Raw genomic sequence first — 25,017 nt, forward strand, 5'->3', positions numbered from 1 at the left:
ATCAAATATATGGACCTGAACAATTAAATTTAATCCAAGTTGAAGACACCAAATTATCTCTGCATAATACTTTGGAATGTCAATGCATAAAATTATTCAAAAACAGAACTGCAGTAGAACTTTCCCATAATGGAGGGAACCAGGAGTGGCCAATGGAAATGAGCAGATAATCTCAATCTCTCTTCAATGGACATTTTAAATGAATCTTGCAAATATTCTTGTCAACCTGAATTCCACAACATTTCTGGTAAAAGTGTCAGTGCAAATACAAAATTTTCACTGCACTGTATTGCAGTGAACTGGTTATTTTTCAAGTACAAAAGTACATCTGTAGTCACACAAGTTCAATTAAATCTTCAAACATGCCAATCGGCCAGGTATCGTCCCCAAAAATGTAAATGTGAAGTGATGTAAAACATCCGTCAAGGCTCCCACCTGAAGAAGTCTGTTGATTCTGTTTGCGATATTGACGTCGCTGTTGTACTGATTCCACTCCTGCAGCTTTGCCTCCTTTATCATCTTCTGCAACAATAAAAAAAAAAAATCTAATAATGGTTTCCTGCTCTGTCTCTATGGCTTTCACCTATTATATATACTTTCAACTTGGCAGCACAGAAACTAGGCCACGATCATTCAAACAATACTAGGTGCACTTAAGCCCTAAGGACCATTTCACTGCATTCCAATAACAAATACCAAAAACAAACCTAGAAATAAAAAGCTGGTACCAGTGAAAGTGACCACGAAGCTTGTCGGAAAAACCCAACTGGTTCACTGATGTCCTTTAGGAAAGGAAATCTGCCGTCATACCCAGTCTCGTCTATACGTGACTCTAGTCCCATACCAGCGTAGTTGACTCTGAAGTAGCCTAGCACGCCACTCAATTGTATTAAACCGCTAGAAAGGAACAAAACAATAAAATCGAATAGAACCAAATAGACAACTCGGATATAACCCAAGTATCAAGTTGGCACACCCAACCCAGCTGACCCTGCAAAGTTCTCCTCACCAACATCTGGGGACTGGTACCAAAGTTCGAAGACCTGCTCACAGACTAGTCAAGCAACAACGAAACAGTCATACTTACAAAATCATATCCATCGGCCAACATCCCAGATTCCTCCATCACCATCCCATGGTATATCCTGTCCCACCGGCAGAACAGAGCTACCGGAGGTGGGGCACAGTAGTATAGTCGGGGGAGATAATTCAGTACTACTACATGCTGGACACCACTTGGGGGAAGCACCGAGGATAACAAGAGCACAGAATGTACTCCGCGTGAGGGACTTCAAGGTCCATCATCGAATGGCCCGGTAGTGCCTGAGGGACATCGCTGTCAAACTGGGCTTGTGGCAGGTGGTGATATAACCAACGGAATATAGCACTTTGGAACGCGTCTTCATTAATCTATCTGTCACAATGCATCTGTCCTACACAACATTGGTAGGAGTGACCACCTTGTGGAGACTAATCCCATCTTCCCACTGAGGACATCCTCCTTCATGTCATGTGGCACTATCACAGAGTTAATTGGTTCGATCAAGAACAAATCTAGCAGCTCAAAACTGGGCAACCATGAGGCACTGTGGGCCATCAACAGCAGCAGAATTTTATTTCACTACAATCTGTAAACTCATAGCCAGGCAAATCCCTCACTCCTCCATCACCATCAAGCCAGGCGACGAAATCAGGTTCAATGACGATAAAAGAGCATGCCAGAAACAGCACCAAACATAACTGAAAATGTGGGATCACCCAAGTGAAGAAAACAGGACTACATTCATGCCAAACAGAAGCAGTATACTATCGAGAGAGAAAAGCGATCCCAATCAGTCAAAGCTCTGCAATCCTACCACATCCAGTTGTGAATGGTGGCGGTCAATTAAGCAACTAACAGGAGGAGACTCTGCGAATATTCCCATCAGAGTTCAGCATGTGAATGCAAAAGACAAGATTGAAATGTTCACAACCATCTTCAGCCAGAAGTGCGAAGTGGATGATCCTTCTCGGCCTCCTGCTGAGGTCCCCACCAGCACAAATGCCAGTTTTGCCTCAATTTAATTTATTCCACGTGACATCAAGAAATGGCTCAGTGCACTGGGCATAGCAAAGGCTACAGGCCCAGATAACATCCCGGCTGTCCTGCTGAAGACCTGTCGTCCACAACTAAATGTGTCCTTAGCTAAGCTGCTACGGTACAGCTACCACACTGGCATCTACCTGACAATGTGGAAAATTGCCCAGGTATGTCCTGTTGATAAAAGGCAGGATAAATCCAACCAGGCCAATTACCACCCCATCAGCAAGTGATGGAAGGAGTCAACAGTGCTATCAAGCGGCATTTCCTCTTCAATCAACGATGCAAAGTTTGGGTTCCGCCAAAATCACTCAGCTCCAGACCGCATTGCAGCCTTTGTCCAAACACGGACACCAAGCTTGAATTGCAGAGGTGAGAAGACAGTGACTGCTCCTGACATCAAGGCAGTATTTGATGGAGAGTGGCACCCAGGAGCCTTAATAAAAGTGAAATCAATGGGGATGGATGAAGGGGGAAACTCTCCAGTAACTAGAGTCATACCTGGCACAGAGAAAGATGGTTGCGGTTATTGGAGGCTAATAATCTCAGGCCCAGAGCATGGATGCAGGAGTTTCTCCGGCCAGTATCTTAGGCCCAACTATCAGCAGCTGCTTCATCAATGACCTTCCCTCCATCACAAGATCAAAAGTGATGATTGCAATGTTCAGCTCCATTCACAATTCCTTGGATAAGAAAGCAGTCCATGCACATATTCAGCAAGACATGGAAAATGGCCAGGCTTTGTTGATAAGTAGCAAGTAACAATCGTGCCACACAAGGACCATCTCCAACAAGAGAGAGCATAATCACTTGCCTGGATGGGTGCTGCTCTGACAACACTCAAGAAGCTTGACACTATCCAGGACAAAGTAGTCCACTTGATCGGCACCCTATAACATTCACTCCTCCGCCATCGGCATACTGTGGCTGCAGTGTGCCCTATTTACAGGATGCACTGCAGCAACTCGCCATGGCTTTTTTAGCAGCACTTCCCAAACCCCGCGTCCTCCACCAAATAGGACAGGGCAACTGGTGCATGGCACCAAGTCACACATTATCCTGATTTGAACATATAATTGTCAATCCTTCATTGTCGCTGGGCTAAAAGTCAGACAAACTGAGCGTTTAGGGAGGGTTATGGGGCTGGAGGACGTTAGAGATTGGGAGGGGCAAGGCCATGAAGTGTTAAAAATGAGGATGAGAATTTTAAATTAGAGGCATTGTTTGTTAATGAGAATAGGATTAATGGTGAGCAGGACAGAATGCTGGCAACAGAGTTTTGGATAAAGTTTAAAGAGCGTGAAGGATGGGAGGTTAGCCAGGAAAGCATCGGAATAGTTTCCAGAGTCCAGAGGAGACTTCGGCATGGATGAAGGTCGTCACAGATCGGCTGATGGAGTGGCAAAGGTAGATGGAAGTAGACAGTCTTTACAACGGAGAATATATGGGGTTGGAAGCCCAGCTCAGAGCCGAGTAGGACACCGAGGTTACAAACCATCTGGTCCAACCCAAGAATGACTGGGAATAGAATGGAATTGTAGCAATATGGCATTTTGAACAAAAAGACCACTAAACTCTCCAACTGGTTGACATTAAGAACAAAAGTGCAATCTCAATTTGGGGGGGGGGGGGGGGGGGAGGAGAAGAGAATTTCAGGTCACATTACTCATGCTTGATGAAGCACTCAAATGAATTTCTTAGTACACTGCTCCTTGGCACAAGCCAACAGATGACAAGTTTAATCTCTACTCATCCACTTTTAAACATCAATGGGAATTCTACAAAGTATGGCAACACTAACCCGAGTCTGATGGCTCTGATCTTCTTGGTTTAGGAGGGGGAGAAACAGAATCATGCTTCACACTCACTTTCCGTTTTGGTGCTGTAACAAAATAATTTTAAAAATCTAAATAGCATATAGATTAATCTGAGCATCCATTTCCCCACTTATTATTCTCTCCTTTCATTTAACCTATGTTGCACATCATTTCCTGGACACAAAAATAGACAGCCATCTCCCAGATATCCACTAAGCTTTGCCTGGGGCACTGTGTGGGACCCACTTGGGATAAATCAGTGGAAAATCCTTGTATCAGTCCACATCTTATTTTTGAAGGACAGTATGGATGAACTTTTCTTTGAATGTAGCAGTAGCAATAGAGTGAAGGTATTATCTAAAATAAAATAATTTGACTAATTAACAGATAAGATACTCCATTTTCAGGGCTGGATTTCAAGTGTAAACGAGGTGAAAGATCTGGCTTTTCAAAACGGATTAACCAGTCTCCCATTTCAGAGAATTAAAAAACCTAGGTTGCAGAAATGAAGGAGAAGTGGTCTAATTTGTTAATGCCAAAAGCTTATTTGGATAAAACTTACCTGGCCTAGCAGGGGAAATGGAGGTATAACCTTTTCTTGATCGATTCATATGTGGAGGAGATGACAACCGTGGTCCCTTATGAACTGGACTGGCTGCAGACACAGGTGACCTATGCCGTCTCCTGGGTGGAGTAGCTGGGGATGGGGAAGATCGGCGAGGTTTTCGGGGTGGACTGATTGATATGCGTTTTGCCTTCTTTGGAGGTGACCTTGATCTGGAAGAGGAAGAGGAACTACTGCCCGAAGAAGAAACTGAGGGGGATCGGCGCCTGCGGGAATTAAATTGAAACATACTGTAAAGCTCGACTTTAAAATGCTTAATTGTTTCCCCCCCACTCCCTCCCCTCCTCAAAAGCAGAAAGATGCAAAGTTAATTCCCATGGCTGGATAGAATTACAGAAAGATCAACACAGTGACAATTCACACAAATATTGCATTTGCTTAATTACATTTTCAGGGCAACGTCATCAATTAAAATGGAGATATATTAACTAAAATAAATGGAGATTGAGATCATCTGAAAGTGGCCTACTTAGGAACAAGGGGTTCAAAAACCTTTTTAAAGAGATAATATTTACCATCAAGATTCTTTTTTCAAGGATCCAGGGCACATCAAGGGTTTACCCCTCTTTGAAGACAGAGGAACTCCAGATCTGGAACTGTCCACACCCCTGGTCACTGCTTCTTCCACACCGCTGGCCTTGTTTGAGACAGTTGGAGACCCTGCCCCTTACAAGGTCCTGCGGAAATACCTGGGGGTCTTGGCCTAATTCAAGGCCTTTCTGTTATTCTCCCGCTGGAGTTAGTGGGTGAATGAAATGCAAAATCTTCAGCAAATCAGTGCTATTGATTATTGAATTTCTACCAGAAAGCAATGCTCTAGAAATACCAAACAATTCTACTTTTAAGAGTCAAATCAGGATGTTGTTTCTAAAATTGTTCCAATCTTTTGCAAATTATTTCTGAGTAGAGGAAAAGACAATGGCTGTTTTGGCCAAAGCTAAAACTGGTTTGCAGAATGTGAATTCTATTGTAAACTCTAAAAAGTAAACTATACATTTACAATGCCAGCACAGGACTGATATACTAAGACCTGGACATTTTTTATATAGATTGCTAGGGTACTTCATCAGAGGTAATAGGGTATTGAAAAACTTAAGAAATGGAAATTAGTGGTAACTTATTACAATAATCCGCTCATTTGGATGGGTAGTACGTTTAGTGCAAATAGTCTAACAAAATGTTGGTCTGATAGGTTTCCAAATATTCATTAGTTACTTTTTTTCAAAATTAAAGATGCTAGCTTTAAAAGTATATTTAATACATGGAACTAAGCCACAAGTAATTGTTTATTTAAAGTTATCTTCTGTGAACTAGGAATAAATATTAGCTTTTGTAACAGTTCTGAAGAAGATTTGAAATGAAAGGTATACCTTCTAATAGGGGATCTGCTCCTCCTATGTCTGGAGGGAGGTGGGGGTGGTGGCAGACGTCTTGGTGGGCTCCGCCTTCGAGGTGGAGACCTCCGTCTTGGACTGGGCCGTCTTCGAGGTGAATAGGACCTAGAATTGTGCAATTGTGATTAGCAACTAGAAATTATAAACTGTGGTTTTGTGATGTTAACTAATTAAGGGAAAATAGCAAAATAATTTACCTCGACCGGGACCTAGGGCGCCTCCTTGGCCTTGAATGAGAGCGTGAACGGGATCTAGACTTAGACTTTGAACGTGAACGTGATCGATGCCGATTCCTTTCTTTTCTTTCCTTCTCCTTTTTTGAAGGTTGTTCTAATAAAGTTTCCTTCACCTCTGGTGTTGCAGGTTTGATTTCCTTCAGAATATCACTATAGAAGAGCAGAAAATTAGTATGTTGAATTTTTCTTTGAATTTATGAACTTGTCTAGATGTAGCCACTATGTGCACGCCAAATAGTTCACAACAATTTTCACTGTTTTAGTCCTAAGTTTATCCTTATGAATTCTTCCTGCTTTCTCCCAAAGTTACACTGAGTACAATGATCAAAGGAATGACGAGCATTATTCTAATTAAACGGTTCAAATGATTACTTAATTACAGGAGTGCGACCCCAGTTTATTCATTTGAACCTAACAAATGAGAGTTTATGGCTGCACTGTACTTCAAAAGCAGTTTTGTTCAGTTCTTGAACTCTGCTTATTTTCAAGGTTAGAAATGCACATAAAAGCCAATGGAAAAAGGCTTGGTGACTTAAATTCACAAAATACTTAGGCTGTGTTTCATGATAACTTTTTAAAAGGCATAATACAAATCTGTTTTCTCTTCAAACATAACCTTGGTGCCTAATAACTTAAATCCTATTCACAAGTAGCTTATGCCCTTGAAAGTAAAACAAGTCCAAGTATCAAATACATTTTCAGTAACACCCAATTTTTAAAAATCAGATCAATCAGAAATTACTATGTAGTTTATATCCACGGCTAACAGAAACATTGGCTCGGAATTTGCGGTGGGTAATAACTCTTTGAAACTGACTAAAACTTCAGGATTGAGCACATGCTCATCCTAACGCAGAAATCCTGAAGTTGCAGTCAGTCATTCACTGCTTCGACACTGGCTACCTTGTGGCACCCACCCGCCCCAGACAGCAACTCGCGAAATTAGTGAAACTTGACGATCACTGTTAAATACCGCATGAAAAGTTAGACCCTTTTGGATTAGGTGTAAATGGGGTTAACAGTGTATTTGACTGCTTAACAAATGTTACGGCCGTGAAAGCAAATTTTAATTTAGTGGCATGTCAAATTTATACATTTTAATAAAAAATTACAATTTAAGAAAAAAAGTTTGTTCAACTTTATTTCAGGTTTACCTTTTCTCCATGTGAGAACCCCAATCTTAGAGTGTAAAACAAACATTTTTTTTAAAGTTAGAATAAAAGGAGTTTATTCACTTCCTGGTTCCCAGTCTGTGAGAATTCTGTATTGTGATTGGCTGCATAGAGTTTGTTGATATTACAGCAGCTCGAGTTAGGGATTCCCCATCAACTTACACTTTTCTCAACTGAACATCGGAAAAGCCAATCTTCTCACCAGAGATCACGAGATCTTTGTAGGAAGCTTACTTCGGGGCCAGCGGCGCACGCCCTTGCTTTGCTGCGGACCTCAAATTACGGGCCAACATTTCACTATTTATTTCCAGTTAATTTCTTTAATGTTACTGACTAATTTTGAATTCTTACGTGCTCCCTACTGAAGTTAAGGAAACTGAAATAAAACACTGGTTCACCTTGTTGAAGTTGCCTCTGGAGCAGGAGATTCTTTCCTTTCTTTAAGTGAGAGATCTGGCTCAGGTGACGGCTGCTCTGGCTTTTTAACTGTAGACACCGGAGAAGCACTTCTGCTCCGGCTTCTGGTCCTACGACGAGGAGACCGAGAGGGAGAACGTTTTCGCTCCCTTCTTGCTGGGGACCGCCTCCTAGGTGATGGAGATCTTGACTTACGCCTGCAAGAGTTAATTTTCTTTTTAAATTTGTATATTAAAAAACCAGCATTGTTTTACTAATTACATCATAAATGTTGTTAAAATGCTTCCAAAGGGAAGCCCTCATTAATAGTAGTGATTACTGTTTTTCTAAAAAAAGAGGTAGATCAGAAAATATCACTGAAATCTGTTAAGACGGAGGTAATATAGCTTCCCTCATTGGAAATTAAGTATTCCTTAAATTCTGCTGATTTTCTTGATTAGAAATGCACATAACAGCCAATGGGAAAAGATTTTCAACTTGACTTAAAATTCAAATACCTAGGATGATTCAATATTTTTCATGACTGTTTTTAAAATGCATCATACAAATCAGAACACCCATACCAAATCCTTTGGCATTTATTTATGGTCTAACTAACAGAAAACCAATTTAAAGCAATACAACATAGAACCATAGAAATTTATGCCACAGGAGGCCGCCATTTGGTCTCCCATAGCCAGCAATCTGTGAAATCAGTGAAACTGACGAAAACATGGGGTTTTCCCGCAGTAATAGCGCTGTTAAATACCCCATTAAATTTTAGGGCTTGTTGGATTGGGTGTAACTGGGGGTTTAACAGCATATTGACTGCTAAACAAATGTTCCGACCCTGAAAACATTTTAATTTTCTGGATTGTCAAATTTCTCCATTTTAATTACAATTATTAAGAAAGTTTTTTTTTTTAAGTTTCTTTAAAAAAAAAAAGTTTGTTCATATCTCAGATTCTACCTTATCCCCATGTGAAAGCGTCGATCTTTGTTTTGTGCACTAACTTTAAAAAAAAAAGTTCGGATAAAAGCATCTTCTCATTTCCTGGTTCCCTGTTTGAGAATTCTGCAATGCGATTGGCTGCTTGCAGACATCACATCAGTGATGTCAGCAAAACTTTTTTTATTTTAATTTTAAAAGGATGAAACTATTTCAAAGAAAAACTAAAATCTTAAAAGATTGTCATCCCTGAAAAAAATTTATACAAAATGCACAATATTTATAGCAAGTGCTAGCAAAGAACATTTATTTCACATGCTAAATTTGGGAAATTCTTAATATGCACATCACTGTCTAGCACTTAAACTCACCAATGTTGGTGAACAATATCAATCTTCTTTTGGATAGTAAAAAGGGAGAAGAGGTGATTTTATCTTATTAAGTGCCTCTATTTAGCATGGCATATATGATTCAAGAACTGAAGGCAGCACCTGATGCAAATGTGCTGGACTGCCTATCCTCATGCCATTGGCAAAAGGTGGAATTATCAAAAAACAAAGTAGGAACTTAGCACTAAAAAAGTTGAATTACCATACAATTTGAATTGGTAGACTGAGTTAAGAGGACGAGACTGTATACGCTACCCAACCAATGGACTGAATCGTAACCCAACGATATAGACTTCATTCTTAATCACCTCTTTGGACTTCTGGATCGGTCCCTCTTTTCTCTGTTTTCTTTGTCTTCCTTATCCTTCTTTTCCTTCTCTTCATCTTGTTTCTTCATGCTAGCTAGCTTTTCCTGTTCGATCTGCAATGATAAGGAATTCATAAAGCTGTGAAGAGAGCAGGAGGAAATATATAGCAATATGCTCCATAATATTCTCTGATTCACTGCTCCTCCATTGACAAGCACCATGTCATTTCAGCTATTTCCTAGATTCACAAAATTAAAGGAGAAAATCACTTTTAAATTACGGAATGTTTAGACAAAAAGCAAAACAGAAATGAGTGTGGACATTCTGTATCTAACAAAATGTCTTGTATCCAGCACTAATGTGTTGCAATGAACCTGAAAGTGTGGCCTCATACTAATCTCATACCTCAAAGCAATGAAATCCTTCATTTCCCCCCCCCTAAAGCTACTATCGATGAACCAACAAGTACCACAAGCGAACCAATTAAGTTGCCTTAACTTGTGATCTGGTCACCAAATTGGATCTAGAGTCAATCGCCAACCTGCCACTTAGCTTAGATTTTGGATGATCCTCAACACCAAAATTAAAGCAGCAGCCATCACTGGCCAAAAGGGTACACAAACATAAATTGAGCAAGAGACACCAAAAGGGAAAGGTGAGAAATTCAAACAATGTTGCTATTCAGCTGTCGATTTCCATTTTCAATATAAGTAGCCTGTTCTCCTTCCAGCTTTTGTAGTTGTCTTGGCTTAAGCACTCGTCACCCTAAATTATTCCCAGATCAAATACAGGTACAGTGGAGTTGCATAAAATTGCTCAAGAAAGCCAAACAGAACTGCTTTTATCCATATATGCAAATGACAATTCCTGTTAGATAAGTAACTTGCAAGATGGTCGAGACTGAAGGCTCTTCTAGTGTATTTGATCTCAACCTAGAATACCAACTTCAGCGATCTACAAATAGATTACCTGTCTCTGCTTGATTTCTTCTTTCTTCTGTTCTAGAAAAGCAGAGGGGATTCCGGCGATGTTTTCTTGTGCGCTCAACAGCAATGGCCACAGCTCCCCCATGAACATTCTTGCATTCTTCCCATTCAAAAATCCCGTCAAGTTAATCTGCATCAGCTTTGCGTCTGGATTCTGCAACAGACACAAGATGAAGGCAGGAAGGTTATTTGGAAAAATCCAAAAGCAGTTCATTCCACTACTTTCAATCTACCTCAGTATTCTAAAGACAAATTTTGCAATACTTTAGATAATAGCAAATTACATTAATGGTTGTTCTAAGCTGTGCATCATCAATACCATTTCCCTGATCTATCAGCCTATATAAATTGGCTGAGTGTCAGCTTTGTCGTCTTATGATTTCTTTCAATATGAACAATCCACTTAAATCCCATTTACGAGGCCAGGCTGCCTCTCACTATTTCCTGACGATAGCCAATGGGCCTTCTGTAGTTTTAGTGAATGGGTACTGCACATAGGTTGCCAGAGCAACGAGGTCCAGTAAAAAAAACACACAAACGTGTCAGAACACCACAAAGCAAGTACAGAGTCCTGAGGTCTTCAATTTCTTCTGGTCGACTCCTGAACCCAAAGTTCCAAGTCCCCTGTAGAGAAAGATGTTCCCTTGGGTTGCTTCCGACTCCCTACTGCAACTCAATCACCTTGAGTATAATGTTATATCATTTATCTAAATTGTAAGAGACGAACAAGCAATAATGAGTAAACAGCCACATAAAAGAAAAATGAACAGTTTATATTAAACTTCTGTTTAATCTGCTTAAATAAACTTGCCTTCATGCTCCAAGTGAAACAGAGCTATTGCTACCTCTCCAAATCTGAGTTTTACATTAAACTACAATATCTACTAACATGTAAGCACCTAAACTATGTTACAATGTATTAATGCAATGAACTACGATATATACATGCTGATCCTTCCAATGATAATTGATCAAAATCAAGTCTAGCACATATCTAAAATCATGGTTATTGCTGCTTTTTAATTTTATGAGATTTATGCTATGATTTTTAGCACTAGATTAATTGATCTTGTTTATAGTAATTAATATATCTAACTCCATTACTATTGGGTAGATACTGGGCTGCAAAGAAAGCTAGTTCTTCTGCTAATTTGGACTGCCCTTCCTCAAAGACTTAATATTTTAGAAATATTCCACCATCAATGCCAAATTATTTGTATCTTTACAAAAACAAATATCTTTCTTCAATATCCAATACATAAATACAGCAATTTAATGTGTAGCAGATGCACAGAAATTTGGTTGCATTGAAATTTCCACTATTTTGAATAATCTGGCAGTTCTGAGGGGGTCTCAGACATGCTCGCAAGTAATACCGCTTACACTGCATCTACCAATGCAACACACTAACAGAAATCTACACTATTTCTTTTTTCTCCCACACGCGAGCTGCTTGCCCTCCTGCAACTTGGGAGGGCAGGATGATGTGGGCTGTAAACATTTCCACGTCCACCATCAATGCCACTCCATGATCAGTTATTAAGAGGTACAATTCAAGCAGAGCAAACAGGACAATTTTTTTTCCTTTCAAAATGAATACCTTGCTTCCATGCAGAATTCTATCTAGTAGTATAGCCGCTGTCATGTTATTCATTTATAAAATTAAAAAGCCTGAACGTTTCTACTTGGACAAATTAGATCAGACACATTTAAATGTTAAGGATACATTTCAGTTGCATGAAAATAGAACCTTATGGCTGCACAAATTCAATACCATTTGTAGTTCCACATCAAACATGACTTTCCTCCTATATCATTTCTAAACATTCTTCCCCAAAATGAAAGATGGAGCCTTATTATCCCTTGGGTTGCAGTGGCGAGTTGAAGTTTTGAGTATTTTTTTTAAATAAAACAATTAGCCCTCCAAAAATGTTCCAACATCTTGATTTTTAATTGATAGATTCAAAAAAGTTACTTTTTTTTTTGCACATTGGTCATTAATGAGCCTAAAGCTTCACTAAAAAGCCATATCCAGTTTTCAGATTACAAAAACAATTTTTATCTGCAATAGTACATTTTTCCTCATCTAGACTGGCTACTGTTTTGCTTTCCACTTTTTATTTATGAGCAGTGTAAAGTTTGTCCGAGTGCTCTTCATTGAGTGGCATGAGGATTTTCGTCTGGTCACTTTACACAACTCACCTCCAAACACACACTGCATCATCAAGGGAGGAGGGTCAGAGCGACATTGGAATTCACTTTGCTGTGACCTAACAAGGTGATGGTGCTATACTTCAGACGGAATAACATCCATTTTGGTTCAGGCCTTTTAAATCATAAATCACACGATCATTAGAAAATTGCTGTCAAAGGCGCTTATTATGCAACAAAACAAGTAAGAACACATACAAGATGGATTTTCTTTTTGTTACCTGAGGGCTAACTGAAGGAGTCATTCAATATTTTCAACTGTTTCTCACAAGTGTATATTAAGCACTCTTAAGGAAGAGCACCCAACCTTGCATCTGCAAATACATTCAGCTGATTGATCAAAAACATAATTCATCAAGATTCAAATTTGTTTCCTTAAATTCAGGAAAATTTAAAGGTAAACTCAATTTAAGCTACCTAAATATATATATATTTTAATCTGTAACATTCAAAAATTCCATCTTAGAACCCAAATTAATTTCCAAATTTTGAATAGTTTCAGAAGAAAGTGAGTCAGGAAGAAATTCTCAATGTACCCTTGTGAAAATAGCTGAAAGTGCTGAATGGTCCCTGAAGAATCCTGCCATATTTAAAGCTATCCTTGCAGCTTTTTAACCACGTTTTACACGGTCTTCAACATTAACGGTGTAGAAAACAAGCAAACCTGACACTTTACATAACTTTCTTTCACCAAAAGTCCAGGTGAAAAACCACATCACAATAACGTTTTAAATACTCTTTCGTGTTTCCAATTATTACCTTCTCTTCAAGGTGATTAAAGATGAACTCAATAACAACATCATCCTCAAACCCAAGCATTTCTGTCACTCTCTGTGTAATCCATGGCTTGATCACTTCCAGGTTAACTTTATGCATGTCCACCTGAAACCAAATTTTTTAAAAATTACAATTAACATCACACTTGCAAGTTCCAATTTAGGGCCTCAGTGGGAGATTTTGTCTTAATCTAGAGATTTGTGACTGTCATCCAACTTGAAATCATACCCAACACAGAAACAAGTCAGATTCAACACGTCTTTTTCAAAAAAAATTACATGCTGACAATAAAGGTGGCATTTTTGCAATGCAGCAGAGTGAAGATTGTTAACAAAAATGAGAGCAAATGGAATTGAGCTCAACCTATTGACATGCGTTGGGTAATTGGTTCGGAGGTAGGAGATGGAGAGCAGGGATAATTAGCAGGATGTGATCCCCAGGGATAATTAGCAGGATATGATCCCCAGGGATAATTAGCAGGATGTGATCCCCAGGGATAATTAGCAGGATGTGATCCCCAGGGATTTGTACTGGGGCCTTTGCTTTTCACAATGGCCCTGAATTTGTGGTCAGGTGTACCTCCTGCGTAAGCTTCCGACCCGCGAAAGATCTACGAACTTTCCTCCTGGCTCCAAAGCTATGGAGTGTTCAAGTCCTGGGCCTTCAGGTTCTGGGTGTGAATAAACGCCCATGGATCCCTGGGGCGCAGGTGGTTCAGAAGCACCCAATGAGAAAGGACGATTCCATTTACAAACAGAATCCCTTATAAATCCTAATGGAATCCCCAAATAATTAAACAATTTAGACAACTTAATTAAAAGTCCCTTCATTACAGCAAATACAATAAAAATTAAATTTTTTTAAAAATAAGTTGAAACATTTTAATCCGGGCCAATATTTGCATAAACTAAGTGTTTGAGCATCTTTTATTTTTAAATTTTTAATTTAAGATTTAGATCCATTACGCTGGTGAAAGCAGGCCCCTGCTTTTACCAGCCGCAAGAATGTTGTGGGCATTTGATGGGCAGTAGTTGCTCTGCGGCAGCGAAAGTAAATTTCTAGTCGGTTCGGATGATCTGTCAAGGTGACCCTCGACAGATCGCAAGTTCGAGGTTTTCGCACATGTGGGGCCTTTCAAAAGGCTTACGACGGCATACGCCATCACGGAGACGTAAAATTCTGTCCCTATATTTATAAATTACTTAGATGAAGGAATACAGAGCCATATAAGAGCATAAGAAATAGGAGCAGTAGTAGTCCATTCGGCCCCTCGAGCCTGTTCCGCCATTTAATAGGATCATGGCTGATCTCCTACCTCAACTCTACTTTCCTGCACTATCCCCATATTCCTTGATTCCCTTAATATCCAAAAATCTATTGTTCTGACATCAGAAAGTTAAGTTGCAGAGTAAACAGTGTAGCTGGGAGCAGAAAATTGCAACTGGACATTGACGGATTAAGTGAGTGGACAAAACTGCGGCAGATGGAGAGATGGAATTCATTGTGGGAAACGGAGGTCATCTACTTTGGACCCAAGATAGATAGATCAGAGTATTTTACAAATGGCAAGCTTGGAACTGTTGAGGAGCTTAGAGATTTAACGTTCCAAGTACAGAAATCACTAAAAGCTAGCAGACCAGTACAAAAAATAATTAAAAAGGCTTATGGAATGTTGGTGTTTATCTCAAGGGGTTGGAATGCAAAGGGCGGGAGTTATGTTAGTTATATAAAGCTCTGGTTGGACCCCATTTAGCATACTATGTTCAATTATGGGCACCATACCTCTGGGGAAGGATGTATTGGGGCCTTGGAGAGGGCGCAGCACAGATTCAGCAGAACGATACCAGGCTAAAAGGGTTAAATTATGAGGACCGGTTGCATTGACTAGGCTTGTATTCCCTGGAGTATAGAAGATTAAGGGGTGATCTAATTGAGATGTTTAAGATGGTTAAAGGAGTTGATAGGGTAGATCGAGAGAAACTATTTCCTCTGGTTGTGGGGGGCGGGGAAGAGAGAGAGAAGCTTAAATTAGAGCCAAGCCGTTCGGGGGTGATATCAGTAAAGTGAGGAAGCTGACTTCCAATACACACATAATTGTGCTTCAGAAACAAGTGTGCGAGATAATACGGAGAGTTAAATGAAGCTAACCTGAAGGAGTCCAAGCAATCAGAGCAAAATTAATGACTGAACCGTATTTTCTTAATTGTTTACTTGACCTGTTGCTGTGAGTTACTCTGATAAATCTTTGAGGAATCCCATTCTTTTTTCTACTATGAAAGACTCAAAGGCCAATCCAATGAATTCAGTTGCCTGTTTTGCTAAAAATCGAGTATTAAGCTACTGCAGTGTCTAAGTCCAACAGGTTCAGCAACAGTACCCTTGCCCAATGCTATTTTAAAAACTACTAGTTACAAATATGCTGCAGGTGAGATTAATTCTCATTTCTTACAGAAATTGTCACACATTTTCTATTTCATCCTCACACTTAAAATAAAAACATATGCTGATAGCAGAAACAATTTAGTTGGGAGGGTCAACATTGACATGACGGTTTAGAGTTGAAAGTTTGAAAAAGAGTAAAGATTCTCAGCATGTTCTTTTATATTTAAATTAAGTCCAATTGATACGATTGTCAGAGCAAAGGTAAGATTATACTGGTGAACTGTGAAAAAGGGGAAGTTCTCTGAACTGGTTAGCCAAGGTACACAAATGATCTGCGAAAATATGCAATTGCATTAAATAACTGGACAATTTCTCAAGATAAAGAATGATGTGAAGTTCCCAACCATACCATGTAGAAATGGTTTCAATTAAATAATACAAAGAACATCATAGTATTTAGATATTCCTGTAGCCAAAGCACCATCCTTGCCATTCAAAACGCTTTCACTATCTTTGCATCTGGCATGGTTGAAGCATACTCACATCAACAGTATTCTAACTGACCTTTCCATTCTATGCAAGTTCACCACAAATTCCAGATACATTCATGGTGACTGTAGGAATACGAAGACATTTTGGACAGAATGCCACATTTGAAAATGTGTGTTTAGTACAATGCAGTGGTATCTAAGATGTGGCCCTTGGGACAAATCTGGCCCACAAGCTCCTTTTACCTAGCATATGAAGCCCTCGGGAGTTACTTTTTAAAAAAAATTTATACTTGTGCATAATTCTGACTGATTTCTGTTCAGTCTCAACTGTTTACATTTCCCAGGCCTAAAGGATTGGAAAAGTTTGCTCCCCAATTGGCGGATTTAGACCAATGAGGGAGTAACCTAGTTGCACCAATCATGAAGCCACTTTTACCAATCCCAGGAAGTTTAAAGAGCGATGGGTGAAACTTGTAAGTGTTCAAACCTACAGCTGCAATAGAAGCAAATTAAGAGGCGAAAGCACCAGACATAGAGGTAGCAACAAAGTGAAAGGTGCAGCAGCGGTGAAGATTCCTGCAAAGAGCGAATGGCATGCAGCACAGTGGGTGTCGTGGACCAGAGAATGCCAGAATGAAGGCGACAGTGGATGATGGGAAACAGAACAGACTGGAAATTGAAGAACAAGAGTGACAAGGGTATAGGAAGCAGCCTTTTTGTAGATGAGATTTTAATATTTCTGTACGTCAGGGTTCACGTGTGTGCATGGGGTCATCGGCTTGATTGTATTGGGGTTGTGTGCAGGGTTTGGAATTTGTCTATTTTAGCTACTGTGAAAATGTGTGCAAATGTTTCTCCAATAAATGTAAGATGTGACCATCAAAAAATGTAATTATGTTAGACATGAATAGTACAGAATTGAAAAAGAAATGAGGGGCAAAGAGAATTAATTAATAGGTAACATAAAAGGGAACACAAAAGTATTTTATAAACATATAAATGATAAAAGCGTAGTCAAAGGAAGGGTGGGGCCAATTAGGGACCAAAAAGATCTTTTGGAGGCAGAGGGCGTGGCTGAGGTACTAAAGAAGTACTTTGCATCTGTCTTCACTAAAGAGGATGCTGCCAATGTCACTGTAAAGGAAAAGGTAATAGAGAAATTGATTAGGATAAATATAAGAGAGGAGGCACTTAAAAGGTTGGCAGTGCTCCAAGTAGAAAAGTCATTCGGCCCGGATGGGATGCATCCTTAGTTGCTGAGGAAAGCAAGGGTGGAGATGGCAAGGACTCTGGACTCAATCTTCCTTAGATATGGGAGCAGTGCCAGATTTCTTTGATGAAGTAATGGAGGGTTGATGAAGGTAGTGTGTATATGGACTTTTAACAGGCAGTTGATAAAGTACCAATAAACTTGTTCGCAAAATTGAAGCCCATGGGATTAATGAGACAGTGGCAATGTGGATATGAAATTGGCTAACTGACAGAAAGCAGAGAGTAGCGGTGAATGGTTGTTTTGCAAACTGGAGGGAAGTATCCAGTGGTGTCCCCCCAGGGGTCCGTGTTAGGATTTCCGCTGTTTTTGTTATATATTAATGACCTGAACTCATGTATACAGGGCATAATTTCAAAGTTTGCAGATGGCACAAAACTCAGAAGTGTAGTGAACAGAGAAGGATTGTAACAGACTTCAGGAGGACATAGACACGGTGAAATGGGAAGACACATGGCAGATGAAATTTGCCAGAACAGTGAAGTGATGCATTTTGGTAGGAAGAATGAGAGGCAATGTAAACTAAATGGTACAATTTTAATGGAGGTGCAAGAACAGAGTCCTGGGGGTTTATGTACACAAATCTTTGAAGGTGGCAGGGAAAGGTTGAGAAGGCTGCTAAAAAAGCATGGGATTCCTGTCTTTATAAATAGAGACAGAGTGTATAAATCACCAATAAAGCTTCAGCTGGAGGAGTGTTCAGTTCTGGGCAACACTTTAGGAAGGATGTCAAAGGTTTGGCAAAGGTGCAGAGGAGAATTACTAGAATGCGATGAGTTGGGATTGTTCTCCTTAGAGCAGAGGAAGGTTAAGGGGAGATTGAAGGTGTTCAAAATCATAAAGGGTTCTGATAGAGTACATATGAAAGAACTGTTTTCACTGGCAGGAGGGTCGGCAACCAGAGGACACAGATTTAAGATAATTAGCAAAAGAACCAGAGATAAAATTGAGATTTTTTTTTTTAAACGCAGTAGGTTATGATGATCTGGAATGCACTGCCTGAAAGGGTGGTGGAAGCAGATTCAATAGTAACTTTCCAAAGGGAATTGGATAAATACTTAAAAGGAAAAATTTTGCAGTTATATGTAGGGGAGTGGGACAAATTAGATAGCTCTTTCAAAGAGCCTGCAAAGGCACGATGGACCGATTAGCCTCCTTCTGTGCTGTATTATGCTATGGTATGATAGTGTTTTAACAGGATTCTACCTGACCCGAAAATATTTAATCATACGCAGCCCACAAATTGGTTGCGACGTGGATCTGACTGTCTAATGTACTAAGTTTAAACGCAATCTATGAAGGGCGAAGTGCTTGATTTTAAAATTAATATGTTTTCACCAAAATTTCAGGTTCAGCACAGGGGGGTAAAGCACAAGTGTAACATTCTGATAAGGTGTACAGTTAGCTCTTTAGATTAACAGTTAGCTCTTTAGACTATAGATCAATGATCTAGACTTGAATATAAGGGGTATGATTAAGAAGTTTGCAGATGATACTAAAATCGGCTGTGTGATTGATAATGAAGAAGAAAGCTATAGACTGAAGGAAGATATCAATCAACTGGTCAGGTGGGCAGAACAGTGGCAAAAGGAATTTAACCTGGAGAAGTGAGAAGTAATTTTTTGGGGAGGGCTAACAAGGAAAGGGAATACACATTAAATGGCAGGACACAGAAGTATAGAGGAACAAAGGGACCTTGGAGTGCATGTCCACAGATCCCTAAAGGCAGCAGCCAGGTAGATAAGGCATACGGAATGAGTGCCTTTATTAGCCGAGGCGCTGGAGGTTTATGCTTGAACTGTATAAAACACTAGTTACGCCGCAGGTAGAGTACTGTGTGCAGTTCTGGTCATCACATTACAGGAAGGATGTGATTGCATTGGAGAGGGTAGAGGAGATTTACGAGGATGTTGCTGAGAGTAGAGAATCTTAGCTATGAGGACAGATTGGATAGGCTGGATTTGTTTTCCTTGGAACAGAGGAGGCTGAGGATATAGAAAGGGCCTATTTTCCTTAGTAGAGGGGTCAACAACCAGGGGTCATAAATTTAAAATAATTGGTAGAAGGTTTAGAGGGAATTTGGGGGGAAATTTCTTCACCCAGAGGTTTGTGGGGGTTGGAATTCTCTGCCTGAAAGGGTGGTAGAGGCAGAAACCCTCACCACATATAAAAAGTACTTGGACGTGTACTTGGAAGTGCTGTAACCTGCAGGGCTACGGACCTAGAGTTGGAAAGTGGGATTAGGCTGGATAGCCGCTTGTTGGCCAGCAATTTCTGAGATTCTAACATCAAGTTCCACATGTAGGCTGACGACACTGAGCTCTGCCTCACCACCATCTCTCTCAACCCCTCCACTGCCTCAGATTTGTCACACTGCTTGTACTGGATGAGCAGAAATTTTCTCCAGCTAAATATTGGAAGACTGTCTTCAGACCCTGCCATAAACTCCGTTCCTTAGGCACCGACGTCATCCCTCTTCCCAGCAACAGTCTGACGCTAAACCAGACCGTTCGCAACCTTGGTGTCATATTCGATACCGAGTTGAGTTTCCAACCACATATTCGCTATCTTGCCCAGACGCCTACTTCCAATTCCGTAACAAGGCCCGACTCTGCCACTGCCTCAGCTCAGCTGAAACCCTCAGCCATGCCGTGTTACCTTTGGACTGGACTATTCCAGTGCTCTCCTGCTGGCCTATCATCTTTCACCCTCCATAAACTTGAGCTCATCCAAAACTGTTGCCCGTATCCTAAGCAGCGAGTCCTGTTCACCTCCAAGTTTCGCTGACCTACACTGGCTCCCGGTCCGGCAACGCCTCAATCTTAAAATTCTCATCCTTCTTTTCAAATCCCTCAATGGCCTCACCCCATCCTCTCTGTAGCCTCCTCCAGCACTACAAGCCTTTGAGATTTCTGCGCTCCTTCAATTGTGGCCTCTTGCAAATCCCAGATTTTAATCCCTCCACCATTGGCGGCAGTGCCTTCAGCTGCCTAGGTCCCAAGCTCTAGCATTCCCTCCCTAAACCTCTCTGCCTTTCTCTCCTCCTTTAAGTCGCTCCTTAATACCTAACCCTTTGCCAAAGCTTTGTCATCTGTCCCAATATCTCCTTATGTAGCTCAGTGTCAAACTTTGTTTGATAAGGCTGTTGTGAAGCACCTTGGGATGTTTTAACGACCTTAAATGTGCTATATAAATACAAGTTGTTGTAACGAAGATAAGTACAATATCTTTAAAATAAACAAATGAGAATACAATACCTTTTTTTCAAGACATTCTGCAAATTTCAACTGTTTTAGGAGTTTCTTCTGTTTGTTGCTGAAACGGTTGTCTTGTTCCGCACTGGTTCCCTATGGGAGAAATGAAAAATACTAAGCAAGTGCCATATGTTGTGAAAACTCACCTTCATTTGTTTCAATGAAATTACAGATAAATTCCCTATTTCAATCAGTACTATATCTCTCCCCAATATCAGACTGGGAAGTTATGGGTCAGAACGTGCTGGAAAAACAGTGTGTTAACTCATGCCGTTATTAATGCGCAAATCGACCAACAAATCATGGGGATTAAGAGATATGCAATACGTTCACAATTGGCTGCGTGATTTATGCCGTTCCGCTGTTTGCTTCACACAATCTGCAACCTGCTTTTAGCCTCTGTTATTTTTCAGAACTTGTTGGATTTGCACATCAATTGCCCATTTGTTCCATAGAAAATTAAGTCTGGTAACTAAAAGTGCAAGTGCCCTTTTAATTTTGCGATGATAACTGTTAATGAAATGCCAATCTTGTCTCCTTTTTTCTCTCTTGCTTAATGCAATCTTTCTTTCCCCCTCTCTTTCTTTCTGTAGCCATTTTGACTCCAATTCAACCTCCTCCTCCCATCATTCCGGGTTCTTTCCCAATCCTTAAATCTCATTGGCTAAGGAGATACACTATTGGGCCCGCCATTCACTGAGGTCACAGGTGGCCCAGTTGTCCTCACCACACCATTATCAACTTGCACTTCCAGCAAGTTATGGCACAAACTTTTTGAGTTGAAGGGTGCAGAAAAAATAATGTTATGCACCACGAGATGCCAGACTTCAGCAAGACCCGGCCCAATATGCTTATCGTGCCTGCTATTGCATCATAAAGTACCAGAGAAACAGACGCAGACAGCTGACCAATAGAACAAACTAATTAATGCAGCCATCCACATTTTACATCACAGTTCTAACAGAGGAGCAGGGGTGCTAGCTACCTTTTTATTAAGTTAGAAGATATAAAAATCTAATGCATGTCTTGCAGATTTTTTTTCTTCATAAAGTGATTGGACATAGCAAAGCACCAAACTCATCAGTTTGGGTGGTATCATGAAAGGAGGGGAAAATTATGGGCAGTTTCTAACAGTTAACGGAACATCAAGATAACATTACAACTATGCAATCACTCACGTGTATATATCACTTTTTGTAACACCATGTAACCTATGAGTCTACTTTTTATCTGCAAGCGATATCTTAGCCAGCAGCAGCCAATAAACTCTTGATACGTAAATGCAAGACTTTCTTTTATTTCTTTTTAATGACATCCACCATGCTGTAATCACTGCAAGTTTGCCAAGTGGTCATTCACAGTTGATACTTAGTAAAGTCAGTTATAGACTAAGTTGCAAATCATCATTGGCAGAAATCACAAATTTATAAATTCTACTTCCAATGCCATGTAGTAAATATTAGTTTTATTTCTCTAGAAATATTTCAACAGCCTGACTATTGACCCTGATAAGCAACTGATCAATAACAAACCCTTCTTCATCTGCTTTTATGTCCATTTTTGGAGCTAAATGTAACACACAAAATGATAATTTTCAATGCTGTCACACAAGTGTGTTTAGCAATTCCAGTAGAAACTCCAAACTTGAACACTGAAGCTTCAGACTGCCTGAAGTAACACTTGAACATTGATATGCAGTTCTTGCTCTAGATGCTAGGTTTCATAGTTTGAGCATGTCAGATCACAACAAAAGGAAGGCATTTGAAGGAAGAAAATGTCTGTAAATAAGTGTATGAGATTGTTTTCAAACTCATTTCAAGGAGTCCAACAGTTGCGGTGACAATTTAAAGTGTGTAATTGTGCAAGTGCGCATCTGTATAAAGCTGGAAGACAACCAACCAGAAAGATGACAACTACAGACCAGTTACTACAGATATAGTAGAAAGTAGAACCATCATACGGCAATGGAAGACAAAATTGTTCAGATATTGCAATTAAATTGCTACTAGATGAAGCAGTTCTATTCTTTTATAAGAAATGCGTCCAATATATATAGATTTAAAACAGGAAAAGCACAACTGCTATCTGTACTTCCCTGCATAAACCGAAAAGGATTATCGTGGCCAAGCACACACTGTAACGTTCGGCATTGATTACAGAGATGTTACACTAAGTTGAGTCCAGCTCAGGCTGTGATACCGTAGTCCTGAACTACAGTAGATAACTTAACTTGAATTGTTCCAACTACAAAATTAAGCTATTCTGTTTGTGATAAGCTGGCATTTGCTTTGTCTTTGATTGCACAAGTGTAATAAAGTAATTGTTAGTTGTGCAAACAGAATTCTGTTCAGTCCTTGCTGGATATTTTCTTGGCAAGCAATTCAGACCGTTTACGTATGACGATTAAAGAGCCAAATTAGTCATCATACACAGAAACAGACTTAAATCTTAAATCAATTATCAATACACCAATTAATTGCAGTTTCTTTCAATTAATCCTCCCCTGTACAATTTTCTCTCCTGCTTTCCCAGAGGCGCCGTTCCATGAGGCTCTGGTATCTCACCCAAGTATATATTCTTTATTTGTGAGCCTAGACACTATCACTGAACTGTAGAATGGAACACAAGTATGTTAACTCCTTTCCTCACTCAACATGTCCACGCACAAACTTTCTAATATAGGCTCACTGGATAATGATCAGCAAAGGGAACCCCTGCCTCTAACCCAAGGGCACTGAGGCTAATTGTGATACCCCAACTGCTGCCCTTGATGAGATCAGCCAATGTTGCAGAAGGGGGAAATCATTAGACTTTCTTATTTGCATGTGTTGATATCACACCACACAACACACTCAGCCACATTTTAACAGTTTAAAAAAATATCTTTTTGGATTGTACTTTTTCTAAACCCATTTTTATTTTCTTATTCCCAAGTTTATTTCAAATGTGTGGTTTTGATAAAGATACATTTCTAGATAACAAGCATTCTAGTTTTATGTTCCTAAGCCCCGTTTTTAGGAACGTAATAGTTTTTTTGAATTCAAAGTGATCAGTGCTGGCAAGTGAAATATTTTGCATTTAGTCTCGGCATTAAGCATTCCCAAGTGCTCCTTCAGATAGATATGACCAAGTACCACCTACGCTTTTGCATATCAATCCAAATTCTCCCGTCCACAGAAATTTACAAACACACAAATTTGATTTTTTAATATAGAAGCTCCTCACACAGCATCATAATCATCAAAACTGCACGACTACCCAGCCACCAGGTTCTCCAGAGCTTCCAATGTTGTCATTCACAACTAGCTTGCTTCCACACCAATGAACAACCTTCAGTTTTCCCCCTCCAAAAGGTTCCATCTAGTATTCAACCAAGAATAGATATTATCCAAATAATTGACTGGACATTGAGGGAACTCAAACTCATACTTCAGATAGATGTGCACTCAACTGCATGCTAGTGAATTATGAAACAGTAATACAATTTTTTAAACACAATCTAATCCAATTGAACTCACATCACTGAATCTGTGAATAGTTTTAGCCAAGACCAACTACAATGCCCTTTTTGGTACCATGACAGCAGCTAACACAACAAAGACAAATGAGACCTTCTGTTCGATATAGTTTCATTCCACATTGTCTGCATCAAGTTAGCCATTGGCGAGCTCCCTTATGGAATTCTTATTGAAATATATAGTATGAAATTTTTGAGGCACAATAATTTGACAACACAAGAATTCCTGCCTGTACCACCAAAAGCTACAACTGGGGTAAAGTTACACTTCAACGCCTTACCCAACAGGCTATTCATTTGTAGTAAGCCTAGGCAGCATGTGCCAGCAGGCAATTCATCCACAAGGACCCGCACATCCAAGTCCCAACAAAACATCCACACACATGCACTTCCTAACCCATGGGAGCCGAGACCAATTAGATCACTACCACCAAGATCATTGAAGAAATGGGATCAAACTCGAAATGACCTTGGTCTGTATAGTTCAGTTACTCAGTGGACAAAATTGCTGAGACATCAGGGGAAGCTCTTTCAATTAAATTGTTTGATATAATTATTTTTTTAAAACGTGCTGCAGTTAGAAGATTTGACCTTCAAGCAATGAATTATTTTGATAGGATAAAAATGTCCAAAATAAGCAAACTATTCACGTAACCATATAATTAACATTGCAGGTTGACAATTCAATGGATGCAAAAGATAACTGATAATTTCCAATAAATTGAGGCAACACAACTTATGCAAAAAGTAGATTTGAATTAAA

At 39.8% G+C, this 25,017-nt stretch overlaps 1 protein-coding gene across 6 annotated transcripts in view; it reads right to left on the minus strand.

Moving 5' to 3' along the window:
- Window positions 1-25,017, minus strand: part of srrm1 (serine/arginine repetitive matrix 1) — a 45,587-nt gene that overhangs the window by 14,849 nt on the left and 5,721 nt on the right. For 2 of the 6 annotated variants that reach the window (XM_070899095.1, XM_070899093.1), the window contains exons 2-11: window positions 20,741-20,830; window positions 13,323-13,445; window positions 10,336-10,506; window positions 9,367-9,479; window positions 7,723-7,938; window positions 6,114-6,302; window positions 5,893-6,021; window positions 4,460-4,728; window positions 3,882-3,962; window positions 436-522 (exon numbers count right to left, since the gene is read on the minus strand). In XM_070899095.1, coding sequence (XP_070755196.1) covers window positions 436-522; window positions 3,882-3,962; window positions 4,460-4,728; window positions 5,893-6,021; window positions 6,114-6,302; window positions 7,723-7,938; window positions 9,367-9,479; window positions 10,336-10,506; window positions 13,323-13,445; window positions 20,741-20,830 — 1,468 coding nt within the window. Of the gene's footprint in view, window positions 1-435; window positions 523-3,881; window positions 3,963-4,459; window positions 4,729-5,892; window positions 6,022-6,113; window positions 6,303-7,722; window positions 7,939-9,366; window positions 9,480-10,335; window positions 11,060-12,554; window positions 12,676-13,322; window positions 13,446-20,740; window positions 20,831-25,017 lie in introns of those variants that run through there. The other 4 variants (XM_070899094.1, XM_070899096.1, XM_070899098.1 and 1 more) reach the window with 4 other exon arrangements.

This window comes from Pristiophorus japonicus, chromosome 14, assembly GCF_044704955.1.
Source record: "Pristiophorus japonicus isolate sPriJap1 chromosome 14, sPriJap1.hap1, whole genome shotgun sequence".
NCBI lineage: Eukaryota > Metazoa > Chordata > Chondrichthyes > Pristiophoridae > Pristiophorus > Pristiophorus japonicus.